The 19139-nt window shown below is 35.8% G+C and overlaps 1 protein-coding gene across 1 annotated transcript in view; it reads right to left on the reverse strand.

Moving 5' to 3' along the window:
- Nucleotides 1-19139, reverse strand: part of LOC138186593 (lachesin) — a 114079-nt gene that overhangs the window by 50785 nt on the left and 44155 nt on the right. Inside the window, exon 2 of the mRNA XM_069126615.1 lies at nucleotides 12403-12494. Within this exon, the coding sequence (XP_068982716.1) occupies nucleotides 12403-12494 (92 nt within the window). The remainder of the gene's footprint in view (nucleotides 1-12402; nucleotides 12495-19139) is intronic.

Here is a 19139-nt window from a genome sequence, read left to right on the forward strand (position 1 = left end):
AGTCTATTAAATGTACTATTTGGTATCGTGATTTTCAGCAGAAACAGATATAAAATTTTCCAATTTTATTAATTTATTCTTTCGAAAACAACCTGTTTTCCACGTGAAAAACCTTAAAATCGTTCTGCATACAGACATACATACATATAACTATCAGGTCTGAGTACAAAGAAGTTTCATTATTTGTTAAGGTTGTTTCAAGATGAACGAATTCCGAAAAAAATACTGACTTTTTCCTAGTCTGTTGGATGCAATTTGATTGTAACTTGTAACTGCTTGTCATTTCTTTTCATCTAGTATATCTAGGGAACGTATTGCTTCCTCTGTTTTCCCGCCTCGATCCTCAACAATGCTAACCTTTCCTATCGATATCCAAGAAATAAATCGAAATATTCTATTAAATATTCAATAAATAAGAAATATTCAATGAAAATTCACAAAAATCAGATTCCTTACGGGATCGCTCTTTTTTATCAAACAGCTTTCCTTTTTTTTTTGTATGTGTGTGTAGTAAATAAATCGTTAATGCACTCGGAGAAATTTCAGAATACAGAACCACTGTAAAGATCAAAATTCTGTGAAGTCGAAAAATCGTATAAATAAGAATACTAGTTTCGTTCTTTCCTTTACACTGTCACCCGCGACGTGTTAGAAACTACTCTTTCTCGATCTCTTTCACGAACGATACGACGCGACATGACATAACCCGGTGAGAAAATGTCGTCTCGCCACCGTTCTCATAACAATTATTAGAATCACGTCTTTGAATGAAAAAGCGGCAAAATAAATCTTCGGTTCGCTGTCGCTGTCGCGCAAAATTCCTATTCAAAGCTGCTGTCGACGAACAGAGTGCAAGTCCAATTAGAAGCCGCCGCGGTCAGCGGGAGATCGTATCCCAAAAGCATGAAATTACAATAATTAGCTGGATGCTGTTCGTGCTCGAGACTTTTAAACCTCTTTTCCGCGCCATGTCAAAAGTACAGAGGAAGGAACGGAAAAAATGTCAAGCGACAGTAACCGACAGAAAAGGAAAGAAACAGAAGAAACGTAAAGAAAATGAAAGGAAAGGGATGGCAAAAAGGAAAATACGGAAAGAAGGAAGGGAAGAATGGAAAGTTTAAGTAAAAGAGCCGAACTGAGAAGTCACGGAATAATGAAATAAGAGGCATGACACTTTTGAATTAAAGGGGGTAAGGTAGCACTCGTGAGGTAAACTGCAGGACAAAAGGGGCAGAAAGAGGAATTCTGGAACAAAGATAAGCTCAAAGTCAAGCCGTGGGGTCTTGAAGGAGACAAGCTTGACCTATTTGTCTCATAACAACGGTAATAGGATCGGAAAGTATTATAAGTAGAAGTGACAATCGCCGTGGGACAAGCAGTCTGTCGAGTGGCCGGGAGCAAAGTAAATTGATGGTGGCGGCATTACGTGGAAATGAAAGCAAGGAATAAACGTCTACTCAGCACCGAGCCGAGGAAAAATAAAATTCTTGTATCGAGTCTATAACGGGAAACTTTCGCATTATTGTAATTTAAGGTCGGTATTTAATTCTCGAATGACCCTTGATTCGCTTACATTCTTTGTTCTGTCCCGGTTTCGAGAAGTTACAAGAAAATGGCCTGGCTTTTTACATTTCTCCGAGAACCAGAGTGCCAGCCATTTTCAAGAGTCACTCACTAACGGTGGATTTCCTACTCGAAAAGCGAAAAAATATATTAGCTGTAAGATAACACAATTTTTCAAAAAGTGACATATACCTGAAAAAATAATTGGAATGAAGGGATTACCTTTCGTGTGTACCTATTAGCGCGTAGATACTGTGATATATTGCGTGTAGATGATTATAGTTTTGCATCGACAACATTTACATGTTTAAATAATTGCAAAAACAAAGTATTTGAAGCCGTTATTTGAACGAATATGTCAGTTTTAGCACTACAGTAATTTAGTTTGAAAGTACTTCGGTTCCTTAATTTAAAAACGCGAGTATTAAAAGTTTAATCTCATATTACATAGTACACTTATTTTCGAAATGTGTATTTACTAGTATCTTTTTATAGAAAACTTGTTGTTTTAAGATAAGGACGTTCGATCCTTAAAGTGTTAAAAATATATTTCGAAAAAATACATTTTTTGATTGCTGATCCTAATCGAATAAAACTTAATCGAGTTGCTTTTGCGCGATATCGTAAATAACTTATGTTTGACATGATCGAACTAAGACCAATGCGAAGAAGACGATTGACTAGCAAGGTTGACACATTTAGGCAGGATTTGAAATACCAGAAGTGTTGTAATTCGTCGACTCGGACGAGTTAGTTTATCGATTTTGAATTTTTATCGGATACCGATACTGAAATATCAGGACGACGAAGCATTAAAATAAGTCCTGCTCTTTCTTAATACCGCTGCTCGATTGGATGGCTTCTTAAATTATTCATAAAGCGTTATTTCCGACGAGGTCCGCTCAATTTTACATGATTCTATGTCAAGTATATCGAGAATATGAAACATCTCCCACGATATGTTTCTAATCGTTTTACTTACAGAATATGACTGGCGTAAAGAGGATAATAACTTTATAGTATAAATGTCTTTTCATAATATTATTGTTCTCATGAATTACATTTCGTGAAACATAACCAAGTGTCTATGTAGATACTTTTGAACGGTAGTGTATCTCGTGTTCTGACTTTGACTTTCCATACTTATAGGTATGTGTAATAAATTAGTTACTCCATTAAGTGATTATTCTTTAGGTACATTTTTTACGCCCCGATTGATTATTATTATTGGATTATTGATTGATTATTATTAAAGGAAGACCGAGAAAAATTTATTGAAAAAGGAACAAATTTGTTAAAAAAGGAAAGAGGACATAGTAAATGCGAGAGAAAAGTTTTGTCGTGCTACGATTAATAAAGTGGCTTATTATGAAACAGGAAGTGCACGTTATGTCCAAGATACTAATCCGACGCTGACGCGAACATTCCGCGGAAGTTAAGAATTTTACGATATTTAATATAGGTAATAAGCTACCTCGGAAAGTTCGATAATAAGCTGTTCGTGAAAAGTTTTGGTGCTGGAAGATAGTTGCCTGTTGCTCGACTATATACTGAATAAATCCATTGGACACGAGAAATTTATGACAGCAACCGAAGCATTGTTCCTCCTTTTGATTAAATAAGAACTACTCGTTTATACCTGTCCGTGAAAAGTACGGTTTCTTAAGAACAGGTGAGAAAAATTTATACGACATTTGTGAATGTGAATATTTTCGAAATATATAGCAAGATTTTCACGGTATTTTTCACCTATTTCGCCTATTTTTACGATAATTTCGTGTTCGTACGACCCAAGAGACAAGAAAAATTCTCAAGGAGGATTCGACCATAAGCCTTTTATTTATCATTATCGGTCTATTTGTCGTTAACATCCTGATCGTTCTCTTTTCGAGCGATCTTATGTTTCTAATCGAGGTTGAAATCGTCTCGTTTGTTTCCTTTGTTTCTGTTCCGCCTTCCAGACTTATCCTTCTTCGCTCGTTGTCCCTCGCCTCAGAAAATACGCAAGGTGCAGTAAAAGTTTTCCCCGCATCCGTTATTATCTTCAACTGAAAAGTAGATCACGGTGCAACGAACGTAAACAATATTAAAGGAATACGTTATAGAGGAAAACATAAATCCGTGATACGCAATATCGCGACGATAAAGGCGAACGGAATACGGCATTATAGCAACCTGCAGTTTTTATTGCTTCCTCTACATGTACACTGTACACTGTACACTGTGCACCCGCTTAAGCTTAAGTGATATACACGATTAAGTAAACGCTTAGAGACTCGCTAATGCCAGTATTTGAAATTTTTACCGAACTAACTTATCTCGTCGACGCCTACTTTAATGATAGACCTTTTTCTTTATCTTCTCCTCCGGCTTTTTCCTTCCTTTTTCTTATCCAAAAGAATGACTTTAATTAAAGCAGTGGAAGGATTTCACGTGAGTTATTTATTCCGGAAGTTTGGTGGTGTCTTTTCTTTTCTTTTTTTTATTTAGTTGTTTACATTCACAATTTGTCCGATTTGGACATTTGGTAGAATTTTTTGGCTGTGTCTTTTACGATGAAAGAAGTTTGTTGAGTATAGAACCAAATATGTGCACCGTGCTGAATGTAAAATTGAACAGGTTCTGATGCGAAGTCGATGCAATGAAAACGCAATACGTCGATTTTTTTTAATGCTCGCGTGTTATGTATTCTCGATCGAAATTCAAGGCTCTTGAAAAATAAAATTGAAATTATTTCTATAGAATTAAATTAAGCGACATTTCATTCATCTTCCATGTATAGTTGTCCGAAAATAGTTTAAGAGCGTTTTGCAAATACACGATTCCTTTTGGTATGTTACGTATGTACATAGAAATTCACGCGAGTCATCGATCTGTAATTTTTTAACTCCTTGAAATAAATACACGTTAGAATAGATTAAAAAATGATAGAAACGAGTTGCCAAACGCTCGCACCAACTTTATTTATATTTTTATTTATTCGTTAAACGTTCATCGAACATACAGGTTTCGTTGATATTCGGAAATCAACAGTTTGACAAAGTGAAAAATACAAAAAGATAGAAATTACATTATAACGTTACGACGATATTGCAGACGAACTTCATTATATTTAAACGATTTTTTTGTATGCGTAGATTTATGTATCGAATTAATGCTCAGAGATTAAATTATCTTAAGAATTCTAAGTTAAATATTTTTATAAAGCGGCGTGAACGCTTTGAATTCTTATGCTTATACTGTCGCTAGCCTAGTGAAGAAACGTGACAAAAAATTCCACGAGACTACAAACTAGATTATTTAAGAATATTGCGACCTTTAAATAAATTTAAACTATGAAACTTTCGCGAATTTTCTGAAATATTTCTATGAGAGCGAATTGGCATAGTCATAATGTTTGAAAGAAAGATTCTAATTAACTTTCATAGCTTTCATAACATCACATGTAGAGCAATTGTCTGAAAAACTATTTTTATGAGCACGGTGAATAAACGGTTATTCACATTTAGGTAGAAGAATGTTAGCAAAATCGATTTGTGAAAATGTTGAGAAATTACCTTCTTTACTTTAGTAGCTTTGCATGCTTTCCTATACCCACTTGGTATTTGCTGAATTAAGGAACATTTTTCCTCCACTTTAACCATCTCAGTAACTGTTATTTCTATATATTTCCGCATTTTGAATTTCGCACTTTTATATTTTCACTTTTGGACGTTTCAATTCTTTCGAATTCTGTAATTTCTTGGTTTTTCTTCGTAACAGTTTCTCCGTCGTTCTACAACTTGTCCATCTTTCTTACTTTTCTATATTTTAGTTTCTTTAATATCTTCGAGCAAAAGTTCTGTCGTCTTTCTAATGAATTGATTTTTCACTTTTTGTCTTGTTTGTCCATCTAGCCTCTTTCCAATCCATCTAGTCATTTCCCATTCGCTCAGCTTCTTTTTTTTTAATCGACATTTTTTCCTTTTACAATTCCTTCCGCACTCGCACAGATCCATAACTAACTTGTTTTCTCTTAATTTACGAATTTTTTCTGTGTATTTTATGGCATATCTTCTTTTTTATTCCCATCCAACTCATTTTGTTATTTTTTCCTTTCCTTTTTCTTATTTTGCGCAATTTTATTTGCTTTCCTTGGCCATTGTAACAAGATACCGATTGAAAGAGACAATAAGATGGGACACGAGCATGAGTTCGATTTCAAGTCGATCCTGTCACGTTAACACTCATGCTAACGCTAGGAACATTCGATTGCACAAATTGTAAATATTGATGTTAACACTGGAGAAAAAGTTTGCAATACCTTTAACGCGAATGTTTATGAACAGATAGAAGAAACTTGCGAAAATCGAAAGTTTTTGGGAACCTTTTTTATAAAAGAATGTTTGAAAACCTTTTTTCTTTTTTCAACTTGATCGATAAATTCGAAAGTTTCGATTAGCTACAAGTAACTATCGCACTGTTACTTTTGGAGCTTTTGACATAAGAGTTTTACACTTTTGAAATGATATTCCTTAAAGAAAATGCGAAGAAAAAAATATTTTTCTAGTTCAAATTTCTGCGGTGGAACACCCTTTTTTATACGTGCTATACGGTAATTATAGAATGTCTCCGTGTATTTCACTATAGATGAGACTTATTTTGATATAAAGATAAAAAAAAAAAAAATTGAATACGCGGGTTATGTTTAAAAGAAATGTGTTATGAAATGTAAATAGAGTGCAAGTGGTGCAAAAATTATGGCTCTTTTCTGCTTATATTAACTTAAACACCATCTAAACAGTTACAGAATTAAAATGAAAATTTGTCTGTATATCTAATACAGTCGTATACTAAATTTCAAAAGTTCTAATAGCAAAATCCATATCTGCATACAACAAAAATGCAGAATTATATACGTAGGTAGGGTATGCAATAGGCTATCGGAGGTTGAATAAAAAACATAAGTCACCATAATTTTATTATGATATTATATCGTTATATTGTATTATAGAGAGTAAGAGAGAAGGAAGAGGTAAGTCACGAGTGAAATATTTCTTCACTCTTCTTTCTGTTTTTACCTTTTCTCGATTGCGTTTTAAACCATAAAAAATTTCTTCATTTCAGCTGACAAAACGACACTTGAGCAAGTCCATAAATGACAGCCAGAACTGATTCAACTTAATTTGGTCTTGAGTTTAACTGCTTATTCTTAAGTTGAATAGCCCCTCTCTTTTCGTTTCGCAATTCGTTAAGCAGCCGATAAGCACAAGTTCCCAATTGGCCGGAAGCCTGCTTTCAGCACCTCGCACGTTCCTTCAGAACCTTATTTGTCCCTTTCACTATCGACCATTAGCGCTCGATATTCGATAAGACGAAAACGCTGAACCCTTCGCGTTGACCTTTTCACAATTTTACCACCCTTCGCTAAGCCGGAATTATTATTTGTGATAAATCTTTTCCCACCCGAAAATCATTTTATACAGATTCCAGTTGAATAACATGTAACAGCGTGGATCGCGTGATTTCTTGTGGAAAAATAAGAAAAAGATGCAGAACAAAATTTGCTCTATCTCAGCTTAGTTTTCGAAAAAAAGCGAGTTTGAAAATTTATACTTAAACATGGCTAATTAGATAGTATTAAATAATCGACAAGAAATCATTCTATATGTGAAAATAAGTCGAAAATGTAGAATAAAGCTTTTCACAGGACGCTTTGTTTTTTTAAGAAGAACAGATTTGAAAATTTATTACACGCATGCACTAAACCAATTCTTAATTAAATATATTCAAATTCTATTTTCTTCAAAATAAATTCTTAAACGAAAAAATTTTATTTTACATTTCTTACTTATTTTTGCATCGAGAATGACACCCTATTAATGGTTAACTCAACCAGTCAATAATTAGCTATGTTCAAACATATTTGATAAATTATCAAAGTCAATTTTATCGAAAACTAAGTGGAAAATGAAAAAATTATATTGTATATTATTATTTTATTTTTCCATAAGGGATCATGTCGCGTCCGCTTTACCATGATATTGGATCGGATCCTGTATATGATTTACTCAAACCTTTCTTTATATATTCTTTTGAATGTATATTTGAATATTTGTATCTAATTTACAAAAGAATTTTGATTCTATAAAATTACCCGAGCAATGATAATTTTATTGAGGAATTATTTCTTTTACATGTATATACATACATACAATACATGTATATGTGTATGTAGGGTGAGGCCGGACGAGTGATACAACCGAGCAAAGGGTAATGTTACATAAAAAATTAAGTAGAAAGAAAATAACATTGTATTTTATTCGAGAAAATCAAGTTTGAAATACACGTGCGGTTAAAAAACACTGTTCAATGCATATCTAACTTTGTAACTTTCAGTAGGTGATTCTTGTAGATTTGTATGAGCTAAATACGAATCTGCAAGCAAGCAGGTACGTACAGTTTTCAAAAAATCAATTTTTTTAAATTTCAAATATTCGACTGTAAAGATGTTTCGCGTTTTTCTTGCATTTTCTAGCATTTTTTCTTTACATGACAATTCTTTGGACTCTTCCAAATAAAATGATATGGATTGTTATTACATTACAAGCATTTCAATATTTTGAAATAATGATCAAAGTGAAAGGAACATCTAAAACGCGTTGTTTTCTCCTTACATTTTTCAATTTGTTTCAAAAACAAAAGGTCTAGGGGAAAATATAATCACATCACGCGACAGAGCAGGCATTTCTACTAAGAAAAGTATTAAAAAATCTACAAAATCATGATAATATTTCTATTGTAGTATTAATGCGAATTTGCTGTCCTCGGTTAATCGATAAGAATCGATACTCGAATCGAGAAAGCGATGTCATTGCGGATCATCGAGCTGCACGCTTTCACCGTATCTTTCTTTCTCATCCTCTTTCTCTTTCTTCGGAGAAATGCTATCTGCACTTATTGCGGAGTGGATACTTCTGTGAGAATGGAATTACATATGTACTCGAAATAACCGTGATCGCGAAGTGTTAGTTTCGCGCTTACAATAAAGATCCAATGCTTGTTTGGAACGAATTCCGACGTCGCCGACTATTCGATGTAATTGCGATTTTGAAAGCGTTATGCATTCTCCAGAACATCTTAAATACAACTATGATACATGTTTGTAAATTACTTAAGAAATGGAAACGCAACATGTGAAATGGTCAAATCTGTCAATGGTCAAATAATTCAAATCTATGTGCGTCTCGAATTACAGGAATATAAGCTTCTCTGCTGTAATTCCCTTATTACGTGCTCCTTCTTAAATGACAATCTTTGGAAGGTTCATACTGTTTCTGACAATGGATATTAAGTTTTCCTATATTTTTGATAAATATAATCAACATCAAAGCACGTATCGATACACGTATCGATTGAGAGTAAGCTCGACGGCAACATAACGACGATCATTCGTAAATGGCTCCCAAACGCGATGATTTCCAATGAAGTTTCAATCGGAATCAGCCGTTGTCAGAGCCTCGAGGATAATATAATTAATTTCGCGGAAAGTAAAGTATGGAAAGTAAAGCGCGGAGCACGGTGGAGTTTCGCCGATCGTACGAGGCTTTGGTAGCCTGTGCAAAGGTTACTACGATCGCTCCATATTCATTTACTTTTACAGAAGAATTAACGGATAATGAAACGAAGGAAAAGTTGGAGTAAAGTCACAATTTGTTCAGAGAAACGTATTGGATTGAAGAGTACACGACGCGCGCTTGTATTACTCGCTTTCATAGCAATTCTGCTTAATGGAACTCTGTAAATAGCTAAATGAGAAATTGAAAAGCCAGTTGTCCTTCATTTTTGCGTATTTATCAGGAAGTCGTGAAAAAAAAGGAACGAACGATTCGTCCGGGACGAATTAGCAAGGATCTTTTCGAAAAGATTCCTGAACGCGTGAAAGGGGAGCGGTCCAACTATTAACTTACTTTCGCGGTGAGTTGCTAGCAGAAAAGGACATGCAACGAACGTCATTCTACAATAGTAGAGAACTAGGACGGATCAACAGTCAGCGAAGTGGAGTATCAGTGGTAAAGCATAATCTAAAACGGATTAGCTATTCGATCTACATGATATCTTCGATTTTAGCTTGTATTTGCTATGACTTTTTTGCTTGTATGCATATGACTTTGTTAATTCAATTTGTATTCGAAAACAAACAATCTTAGCCGCACATGGGTTCAATATTAAAATGCGAACTTGAGAAATATATTCGTATAAACTGCTGCTGATGCGTATACAATAAATGCTTAAATAGCTAGATTACTTGTAAGCAATAACTAGTAATTATACATATTCAAAGAGAATAATAGGATGTTGATAATTGAGTTCATTACGATATATCGATAACATATTTTTATCTCTTTTATTGCACAATGCATAAGATGGGTATAATATGTGAGTACCTCGAGTTTATTATTCATTATTGCATTATACATGTAAAATATATAGAAATGTGAGAGTCTTTCCATTGGATGAATTCAGTTTTGATGGAGGTTAAAGCAGGCAAATATTGAACGATGTTTGTAATTAAATATCATCTGGCATTACAGGTACATCTCTCCGAATTCCTTTGTTAGAAACGGCCCATTGCATTCTATTTAATATTTGTCGATAGATTCTTGTGTTTTAGTTTCATTATATTTCTTTCGAAAATATTGAAACCGAACGATAGATATATTTTTACAAGTCCAATTTCCATTTTTTTGAGATTTCATTCGACTCTACCTTTGAAGGATTTTCTTCTTTTTCCTTTTTTAGTTAATTTTAAGTTATCAACGGTCACTTCTATCATGAATTTTACTTGACATTAGGAGCGTAAGAGATTTGTAGAAAAAGCAGTCGATTAATTTCATACCGAAAAAGATATAAAACATTGGTACGAATAAATAATACGAATCTCTCCAACTATGAAGCACATAGCTCCTATAACACTATTGTAAATATATTAGATTCTCTTTTTGCATTCACTCCAAAGATATAGAGAAATTTATTTTACCTAAAAATTTTCGCTAAAAATCACCATATAGATGCACATGAAAATACTGAAAACTTTCTGAAGAAAAGTCGCGAGACGCGTAGAAGAAAAGAAGAAAAGGAGAAGAGGAAGAAGAAAAAGACGCATCGTAAACTGCGTGTGAATCTGCAATGAGAGTGGTCTCTGTGTCTTTTTCGCGCGGTTGATACAAGTATTTTCGAGAAGTTGACGATTCATCCGGTTTGTCTGTGTAAAGAGAACGGTATAGCTGACTGGATTCGTAAAAGGTAATATTTCATCGGGAGGAAAGGTCGTAGGGCCAATATCAGCGTATATCGTCGGTGACAGCGTACGTTTCAAAAGCGGGTTAGTTCCGGTATTGTATTTACAGGTGGTCGTGAAGTGAACGGCTTAGTTGCAAAATTGGTCGTGCGGTTCGTGATGCATCATAACTCTCGGCATTCGTTGTGTTCGGACGGTTTTTCAAATCCTCATGGAAACAACTTTTCACGATAATTGACGCTCTCGAAAGCTAGTTGCTGAATATTGTGAGTAGAGACAATATTATTTCTCTTTTTCGAAAAATATATGAGAAAAAATTGATCGCGTGGAAGTCGTATTGTATCGTATCATATTATTTGAACGAATGAAAAGAACTTGTGATATTATGCAATAATTACTTTAATTGTTTCCACTTAAATCTAACTGTATTTGTTATATAATTTGTTATATATATAAAGAAGATTGATTACGCGGCGGTACACCTGTCATTTTGTTTAATTTCGGCTTAAGAGCTCTGAGATATTGTGACTGTCTACCAACAAATTTTGACCAAGTTGAGATTGCAATTTGAAATATTATCAATTTGTAGGTTTTATTTGTAGATATTAGCAAGACCGATAAGAAATAGATGAAAATAACGCTCGTCCTTTCAAAAAATATTTTAGGTATGTTTTAAATTAATCAAGGTATCGGTGTCAAAATTTCCTATTAAACCTATTAGACCTATTTGTAGTGGCACATGAGCTAGAGAACAATTCAAATCATGTTGTTGTTTTGCCTCGAAGTATCAATATCGTTAGGATACACGTAATGTAATAATAAACTTCGGACAAAGCAATGTCGCCGCTACGTGCAACCGTCGAACCGCAACCGTCGAACCGCAACCGTTAACCGTCGAACAAAGACGAATTTGAATTTTCCGAGTCTCCCCCGACCAGTATAAATAAACGGACGCAACCGAAAAGAGTTATCCGTTAGTCCTGCGAATCAGTTATCAACCAGTTATCTATCAGTTATTAATCAGAGTCTACGAGTATCTACGATGTATCGAGTATCTATCGAGTATTTATCAGCGATCTTATTTTGCGACTTATACACTGTATGAGCGTCTCAGCGAATATTATCTGTATATTAATTTATTTTAAATATATTCGACGGGTTCAACAACGAGCAACCTCATCTAATAAATCTCATGATCAAACATCCTCTACACAAGTCCTCTATATATTAAAATGACATTGATTATTGTTTCTGCATTATTTGTTGGCTATTACTCGAATTACTTGGTATTATTTGAAATATTTATATTTCATATTTGTCGATAGAAATATGATTATTTCATATAAGATAACTGCCGTGGCCGTCGTCCGAGTGTTTATACCGGACCATTGATAAAATTTCAAGTAGTATTTTGACAAATATCGTACACTTAATTTTTAATATTTGTCAAAAAATGCGCCAACTAATTGAATTATTTGAAATATTTATAACGTTAAGCATGTTCAAATGTACTGTGAAATAAAAATGTTTCATTAAATCTTTTTTTGCGAGAGACTTACCAAAAATGTCATTTGGATAAATTAAGAGAGCTATTAACACCATTAGAAGTGCTTTTTGCCGATCCACCATTTTGTCACAGTCATCGATCCAGCTAGAACAATAGAAAAAGTTAATTAAACGCATGAGAAAGTTAGTAACACAACATCTGAAATAATTAAACAGCAGCAATTAATTGTTTCTGCCCTTATTAACGAGCAGAGCTTTTAACTTTACGTATTAAAATTTCCGTCTGGTTTCATTATTATTATAATATAAATTAAAAACTTTCATTTTTTGTTAAAACGATTTGAATATTTCATTATCAATTTGTCGAAAATACGTTAAATAAATGATCGAAAGAAACAAACACAACACAAAACTAAATGTAATTTGCCGATCGCCAAAAATGATTGTCATCTTTCGAAAACTATCTACATAGAACAGAAATCGCTAAATATCTCGTTGTAGCATTTAAACGCATGTATTAGGTTGTCCCAAAAGTTTTTCTGTTTTATAAGGAAATAATAGATGCACAACATTTTTTGTTCCAATTCCAATAGAAGAAAATGGATCATACATAATTCAATAAAATAATATAAAACAAAAAATGTTGTGCGTCTATTATTTCCTTACGAAATGAAAGAAACTTTTGGGATAATCTAATATTTGGTTTTATCAGTGTCTGATTAAATGCGAAGTATTGGTAGAAAACCCGCAATCTGCTTCGATTTGATACCAATTCGTTTCTCTTCCTCCACCTACGAGACGGGGTGAAAAGAGCTCGATAGAAATAAAAGAGATGTCTTTTTTCTCGTGGTAATCGTAATATAGTTCGACTGAACCGAGTAAAATCGAAACTATAAGAAACTTTAAACCGAATTGAAAGAACGAAAGAGATTACTTTATAGGGAATATAATGATAAACTATTATACTCTTCATCAGTTTATTTAGGGAATGACGAAACCTTTTAAGGACAAATCGATTACATATCGATCGCAAAATATAGATCACTGTGTGTACATTCAGATGAACAGCTGACGATAACTACTTTCGAGTATCCCAGATTCACGAAAAATTGACAAATAAATTTGTTTGATATTTATAGATACGCAGTAAATGGAAATAGCGACTTTGTTACGTCGCCTAAAACATCGGCGCTGCAGCTCTCGCGACCGGGCAGCCGATGGCCTGCGTAACGTCATTTCGACCCTCAATAAACCTAAGGACCAACCATAACTTTTCTCTTTCATTGTGTACACATGTATCTTCATTCAATCCGCTGTCCTGAAAGAATTCTTAAGGCTAAAAATATTTTCGACGCGCATCTGGTTTTTAGAGAGGTCCTTGGGTTTATTAGGCGCAATTAAAAACACGGAGAAAGCGGGTACGCACCCATTAGGAAAAACCGAACATCTATCTAATAGAACAGGCTGGGTTTTCCCATGCACAAGGTCACTCACGAACCACGTTGGTCGGAGGCTTCCTACTCATCACTTCTCCTACGACTCTAGGAGGGTCAAGTCGAAGACTTCTCCTACGACTCTAGGAGGGTCAAGTCGCAGACTTCTCCTGCTACATCAGGAGGGTCAAGTCAACTTATTTGGTCAACACCGCTAAGTCAAGTCAACTTCTTCTACATACTACAACGTCGAAGTCTAGCATCAAAATCTCACGTCTATTAAGTATCCTCGAGTGCTACGTCCACTAACATACGAAATTCGACTGTACGAACCTTGCTCTACTATTCATATCTATCTCATCTTCGTGCGACAAGTTGTTATCGACGATTTATATCTACTCAACAGTGTATTTTAAGTGTTGGAAATATATATTTTTATAATTCTGTGAATCACAGTGTTGTATAAACTTAATCACCCCTATTATCTTAACGGAAATCAGGGGATCGATCAACTCGTGGTGTCGATTAGTATAATCGTAACGGGAATTTACGACTCCCGTTGACGTCTCTTCTCGCGATTGCGTCTCCCCGCGATTGGTCGAAATTACAGACTTCTTCCCCGAGAAACTTTTGAAGATTTCCCTTATTTAAAGAAAAAGTATGGGCTAGCCTCATGTTTCGTTATGTATTCATTTTTACCTTGATATGTGTTTCGACCGTTCGCGGAGAGACGCGATCGCGACATAGCACGTCAATGAGAGTCATAAATTCCCGTTACGATTAAATAATCGACGCCACGAACTGATTGATCCCCTTATTTCTGTTACGACAATAGGGGTTGTTCAAATGAGGTTACACTGATTTAACAGGTATAAATTAATATTTATTCAAACAACTTCATGACTAGCGAGATATAATTAAGTTTCGATTGATATCCAAAGTTACAATGTGTAGTACGCGACGTACGCTTAGATGATGACGATTCAAAAAGTGCACAAAGACTGAATTTCTGGGAAGATGATACTGCGGAGGAAGCTTGCTGTGGGTGGATCTAATCTAAAAGAAAGAGCTGATTTGTTAAGGGCAATGTTTCATTGGGAGAATGAGAGAAAGACTTTCGCTGTCAATTGGTTAATTTTTTAGGTTGGTTAGTGAGGAAGAATGCTAACCGCCCCCGAGAGAGAGTTGCTAGTGGGAAGCATCATACGTGAGAAACTAACTTTCCTGTAGTAAACAATAAACCTTTAGAAAACGATTTAGTTATTTTTTTTATTTTATTTATTAAAATTTACAATCAATTCTCGCATTGAGAATTTTCAGTAATTTTTTCTGGCGTGGCGCAGTAACATGGCTAATTATCTATAATAAGTTAATACTAATTATAGATAAGTATATTTTATAGGTATATATTATAAATAAGTAGATATAATTAATTTAGATAACTAATTGAATCTAGCGTTTAGGTCTAGCGGGTAGTGTCTCTTCAGCCTGTGGATTTGATCCGACGTATCAAGTAGTCCAGTAATTGGGTGGTTTCGATGTTTGTTGACTCTTTTACTATATCTGTCGCGATATTTTGCTATTTCCTCTTTGACTGTTGGTATCTTGAGATCGCGATGTATTAGTTCGTTGGTGACATACGAGGGTGCATTTATAATGGATCTTAGCGTTTTCGATTGGAAGCGTTGAAGTATTTCAATGTTGGAATTACTTGCTGTTCCCCATAGTTGGATTCCGTATGTCCCGGCAGGTTTTATTACGGTCTTATAGAGGGTAATTTTATTCTGTGCGTTATTTTGGAGCGTCGGCCCGTGAGCCAATAGAATTTTTTTAGTTTTCCTTTAGTTGCTTCGTTTTGTCTGTGATGTGGTTTTCCAGGTTAGTCTCCTGTCCAGGGTCATGCCCAGGTATCTGACTGTGTCCTTGCTAGGAATTATTGTATTGTTAATAGTGACCTGGGGGCAGGTTTGTTTTCGGAGCGTGAAGGTTACATGTGAGGATTTTTTTTTTCATTAATTTTGAAGCCCCATTTATGAAACCACTTTTCCATACAGTCGAGACATCGCTAGAGAGTGGATGAAGCAATTACCGAGTCTGCGTGAGAAGCTAATAGCGCTGTGTCGTCAGCAAATGTTGCTATTGTTATCTCTGTTGATATAGGTAAATCAGCAGTGTAGATGGAGAACAGCAGAGGTCCGAGGGCACTCTTCATGCCATACTTTGTCGAATGCCTGTTGAATGTCTAGGAATACTGTTGAGCAATATTTTTTCTTTTCAAGGGTTTGGCTGATAATGTGTTATGCGATGGATTTGCTCTACTGTTGAATGTTGTTTCCGAAAGCCGAATTGATGATCTGGGAGTGTTTTCAAATCCTCTAGGAGTGGAAGGAGTCGATTCGTTAGCATTTTCTCGAATAGTTTAGACAAGGTAGGTAGAAGACTAATTGAGCGATAGGGGCTAGTTTCATATATCGGTTTTCCGGGTTTAGGGATGAGAGTAATCAGTGAGGTTTTCCAGGCCCTAGGAAAGTATTCAAGGTGAAGAATTGCGTTAAAATCGATGTGATGAGTGCAATCCCTTTAATGGGAAGTTCCTTGATTGCTTTATTGCCTATTAGGTCGTGCCCTGCTGCTTTCTTGCGATTTAGGCGACTGATTGATTCTATAATCTCTGCAGAAGTGAAGGGTTCAGTAGGAGGAAACATTTGGAAGGGAGAGTGCAGGTATTCAGTAATGTCCGCGGCAGCTTTGGAGGAATGGGGTTTAAATACTTTAGACAAGTATTTGGCAAACAGGTTAGCTTTTTCTATAGGGCTACGCGCCCATCCACCTTGTGGACGGCGAATTGGAGGAATTATTTGCGGGGGGCGCGTGAGTTTCCTGGAGGCCTTCCATAGTGAATTGTTGGAGTCAGTTGTGGGGGACAAATTGGTAAGATATTTATGAGAGCAGTCGTTTTTATAATTTTTGATGATTTTGGTTAGCTTTCTAGTTGCGTTGTTTAGTTTGCGTTTGCCATTCGGTGTTCTATGGGTCTGTCATACTCTTCTTAGTCTACGTCTTTCTGCTATTTTTTTTTAATATGTAATGGGGATATTCATGTTTGCTGATAGAAGTCTTAGTAGGTGTGGAGGAGCGGATAGCATTTATTACGTTCGTGTTTAAGTATTCCGTGGCTGCTTCGATATCTTCATTAGTTTTTAATGAAATTAAGGCTGAAGTTGAGTGATTAAAGACTTCTCTAAAGAGTTGTCAGTTGATGAGTTGGTTATGAATAAAGCCATTAGGTGTATTCTCTATAATTGTTGAACTGACAGTTGCTATCACGGGCGAATGATCAGAAGAGAGATCAGCCGAGGAGTTGATTTGGACGTATATTGGCGAGATATTTTTAGTTATGAACAAGTCAAGTAGGTCGGGTATTTTGTTAGTGTCAGTGGACCAGTATGTGGGTTCGTATGTGGTGAGGCAACTGAGATTGTTGGTTATTATGCTGTTTAAGAGATTTTTGCCTCTTACTGTGACCAGTCTGCTGCCCCATGGGGTATGTTTGGCGTTATAGTCTCCTCCAGCTATGAATCTATTGCCCAGAGTATCAATGAAGTTATCAAAATCTTCTTTGGCGATGGAGTGTCTGGGAGGGCAGTATACTGCTGAAGTGGTGAGTGTACCATGGCAGTCTTCTATTGCTACGTTTGTTGCTTGGAGGTAGTCTTTCTGGAATGATGGAAGTTCGTAGTGCTTAATGCTGGATTTGATTATGATTCCGGTGCCGCCGTGGGCCTTTCCACAGGGATGTTGGGTATGGTAGAAGTTATAACCATTTATTTTCAGATAGCTTTTGTCGGTGAAGTGGTTTTCAGATACGAGCATTACGTCGATTTGCTGCTGTTTAAGGAAGAGTTCTAGTTCAAATTTGTGTTGAGCTAGACCGTTGGCATTCCAAAGAGCTATGCATCTTGCTTTTATTTTGCGTCGGAGCGTATTAATTTATTCATGATGAGTGTTAATAGTGATAGTAAGTTATTAATTTGTTCTGATTGTTTTTCGATTAGTTTTTCGAGTCTGGCGAAGTTGTCCGTGTTTTGTGAATTGGGGACACTATTTTGAGAATGGTCCCTGTGGCTATTCGGATTATTTTGGTTTCCTTGTACTGCTTGGGCATAAGAGATTGAAGTAGTAGTGAATTTAGGAGGACTGGATATTTGATTGGTTATCTCTTTTGCTCTGGGTTTAGGGTACTTATTTGTGTACAGGGTTTTGTAGGCAGAGCAACCTTTATAGTTCGTAGGGTGGTCTCCTTGACAGAGGATGCACTTCGCAGGGGTTTCTGGAGATTTCGTGCACTGCTCAGTAGGGTGTATACCTGCACATTTAAAGCAGCGGAAATTACAGTTGCAGTATTTCTGCGTGTGACCGTACCTTTGGCACTGTTTACATTGCACTATCTCTTTCTTTATTAAAGGAGGTTCGATTTTTACTACCGAGCTCATTAGTCGAGTTATGTTATAGATTTGTTTGTTATTTAGTTTTTGTTTTAAGTCGATGAAGAATAGGGATAGCGGGTTTTTTGAAATTCTATGTCTAATGTTGCTTATATTTGTTACTTCGTGGCCAAAATTTAGGAGTTCGGACTTCAGTTCGTCCAAGTTGGTTGAGTGGTGAATGTTGCGTAGTACCACTCGAAAAGGTCTTTCTTGCTTGTTGATAGGTGTGAAAGTTTGCGTTAACGGTTTTTAATAGCTTGGTTAGTTTCCTGTATGATTCTGGGTTGGTCGGCAAAATTTTGACTTGGTTATTGCTTATTCTAAGTTTGTAGTCTTCTTTCTTAATTTCTCTCTCAATGGACTTTATTATTGTTTGAATGTCGATGACGTCGTCAATGAAGATAGGTGGGGGAGGGGGATTTTTGCGCGTGTTTTGGTTTGTTGGTGTTTCTGCTGTGTCCATGGAGTCATTAGTGGATTCTAATATTGAGTATCTATTAAAGGTGGTTACACCGCTTGTTGTCTGTTCGTTTTGGCTAGTGATTGCGTTAGTTTTAGCTATTTCTAGCTTGCGCTTTTTGATGTTTTCGTCTCGAATGTTAGGAGGGACATATTGTCCTTTTGCTCAAGAGAGCCATATCGGGATACTTATGGTAGGTGCTTAAGAGTATTGAGGGCACGCAGTGAGGATGTGCGGACATATGGTTGCCATCCAGGACGCAGTGTGTGGCCTGGTCTAGGTAGAGTGTCGCCAGACGTAACAATATGAGTTAAGCATGGGTTAGGTTTCTGTATATTAAGCAGCGCCGGGCGCGGTTAGTACTTGGATGGGTGATCGCCTGGGAACTCCGTGTGGCGTTGGCGAAGCGC

This window comes from Bombus flavifrons, chromosome 14 (genome assembly GCF_040668555.2).
Source record: "Bombus flavifrons isolate JBK064 chromosome 14, iyBomFlav1_principal, whole genome shotgun sequence".
In the NCBI taxonomy this organism is placed as follows: Eukaryota; Metazoa; Arthropoda; class Insecta; order Hymenoptera; family Apidae; genus Bombus; species Bombus flavifrons.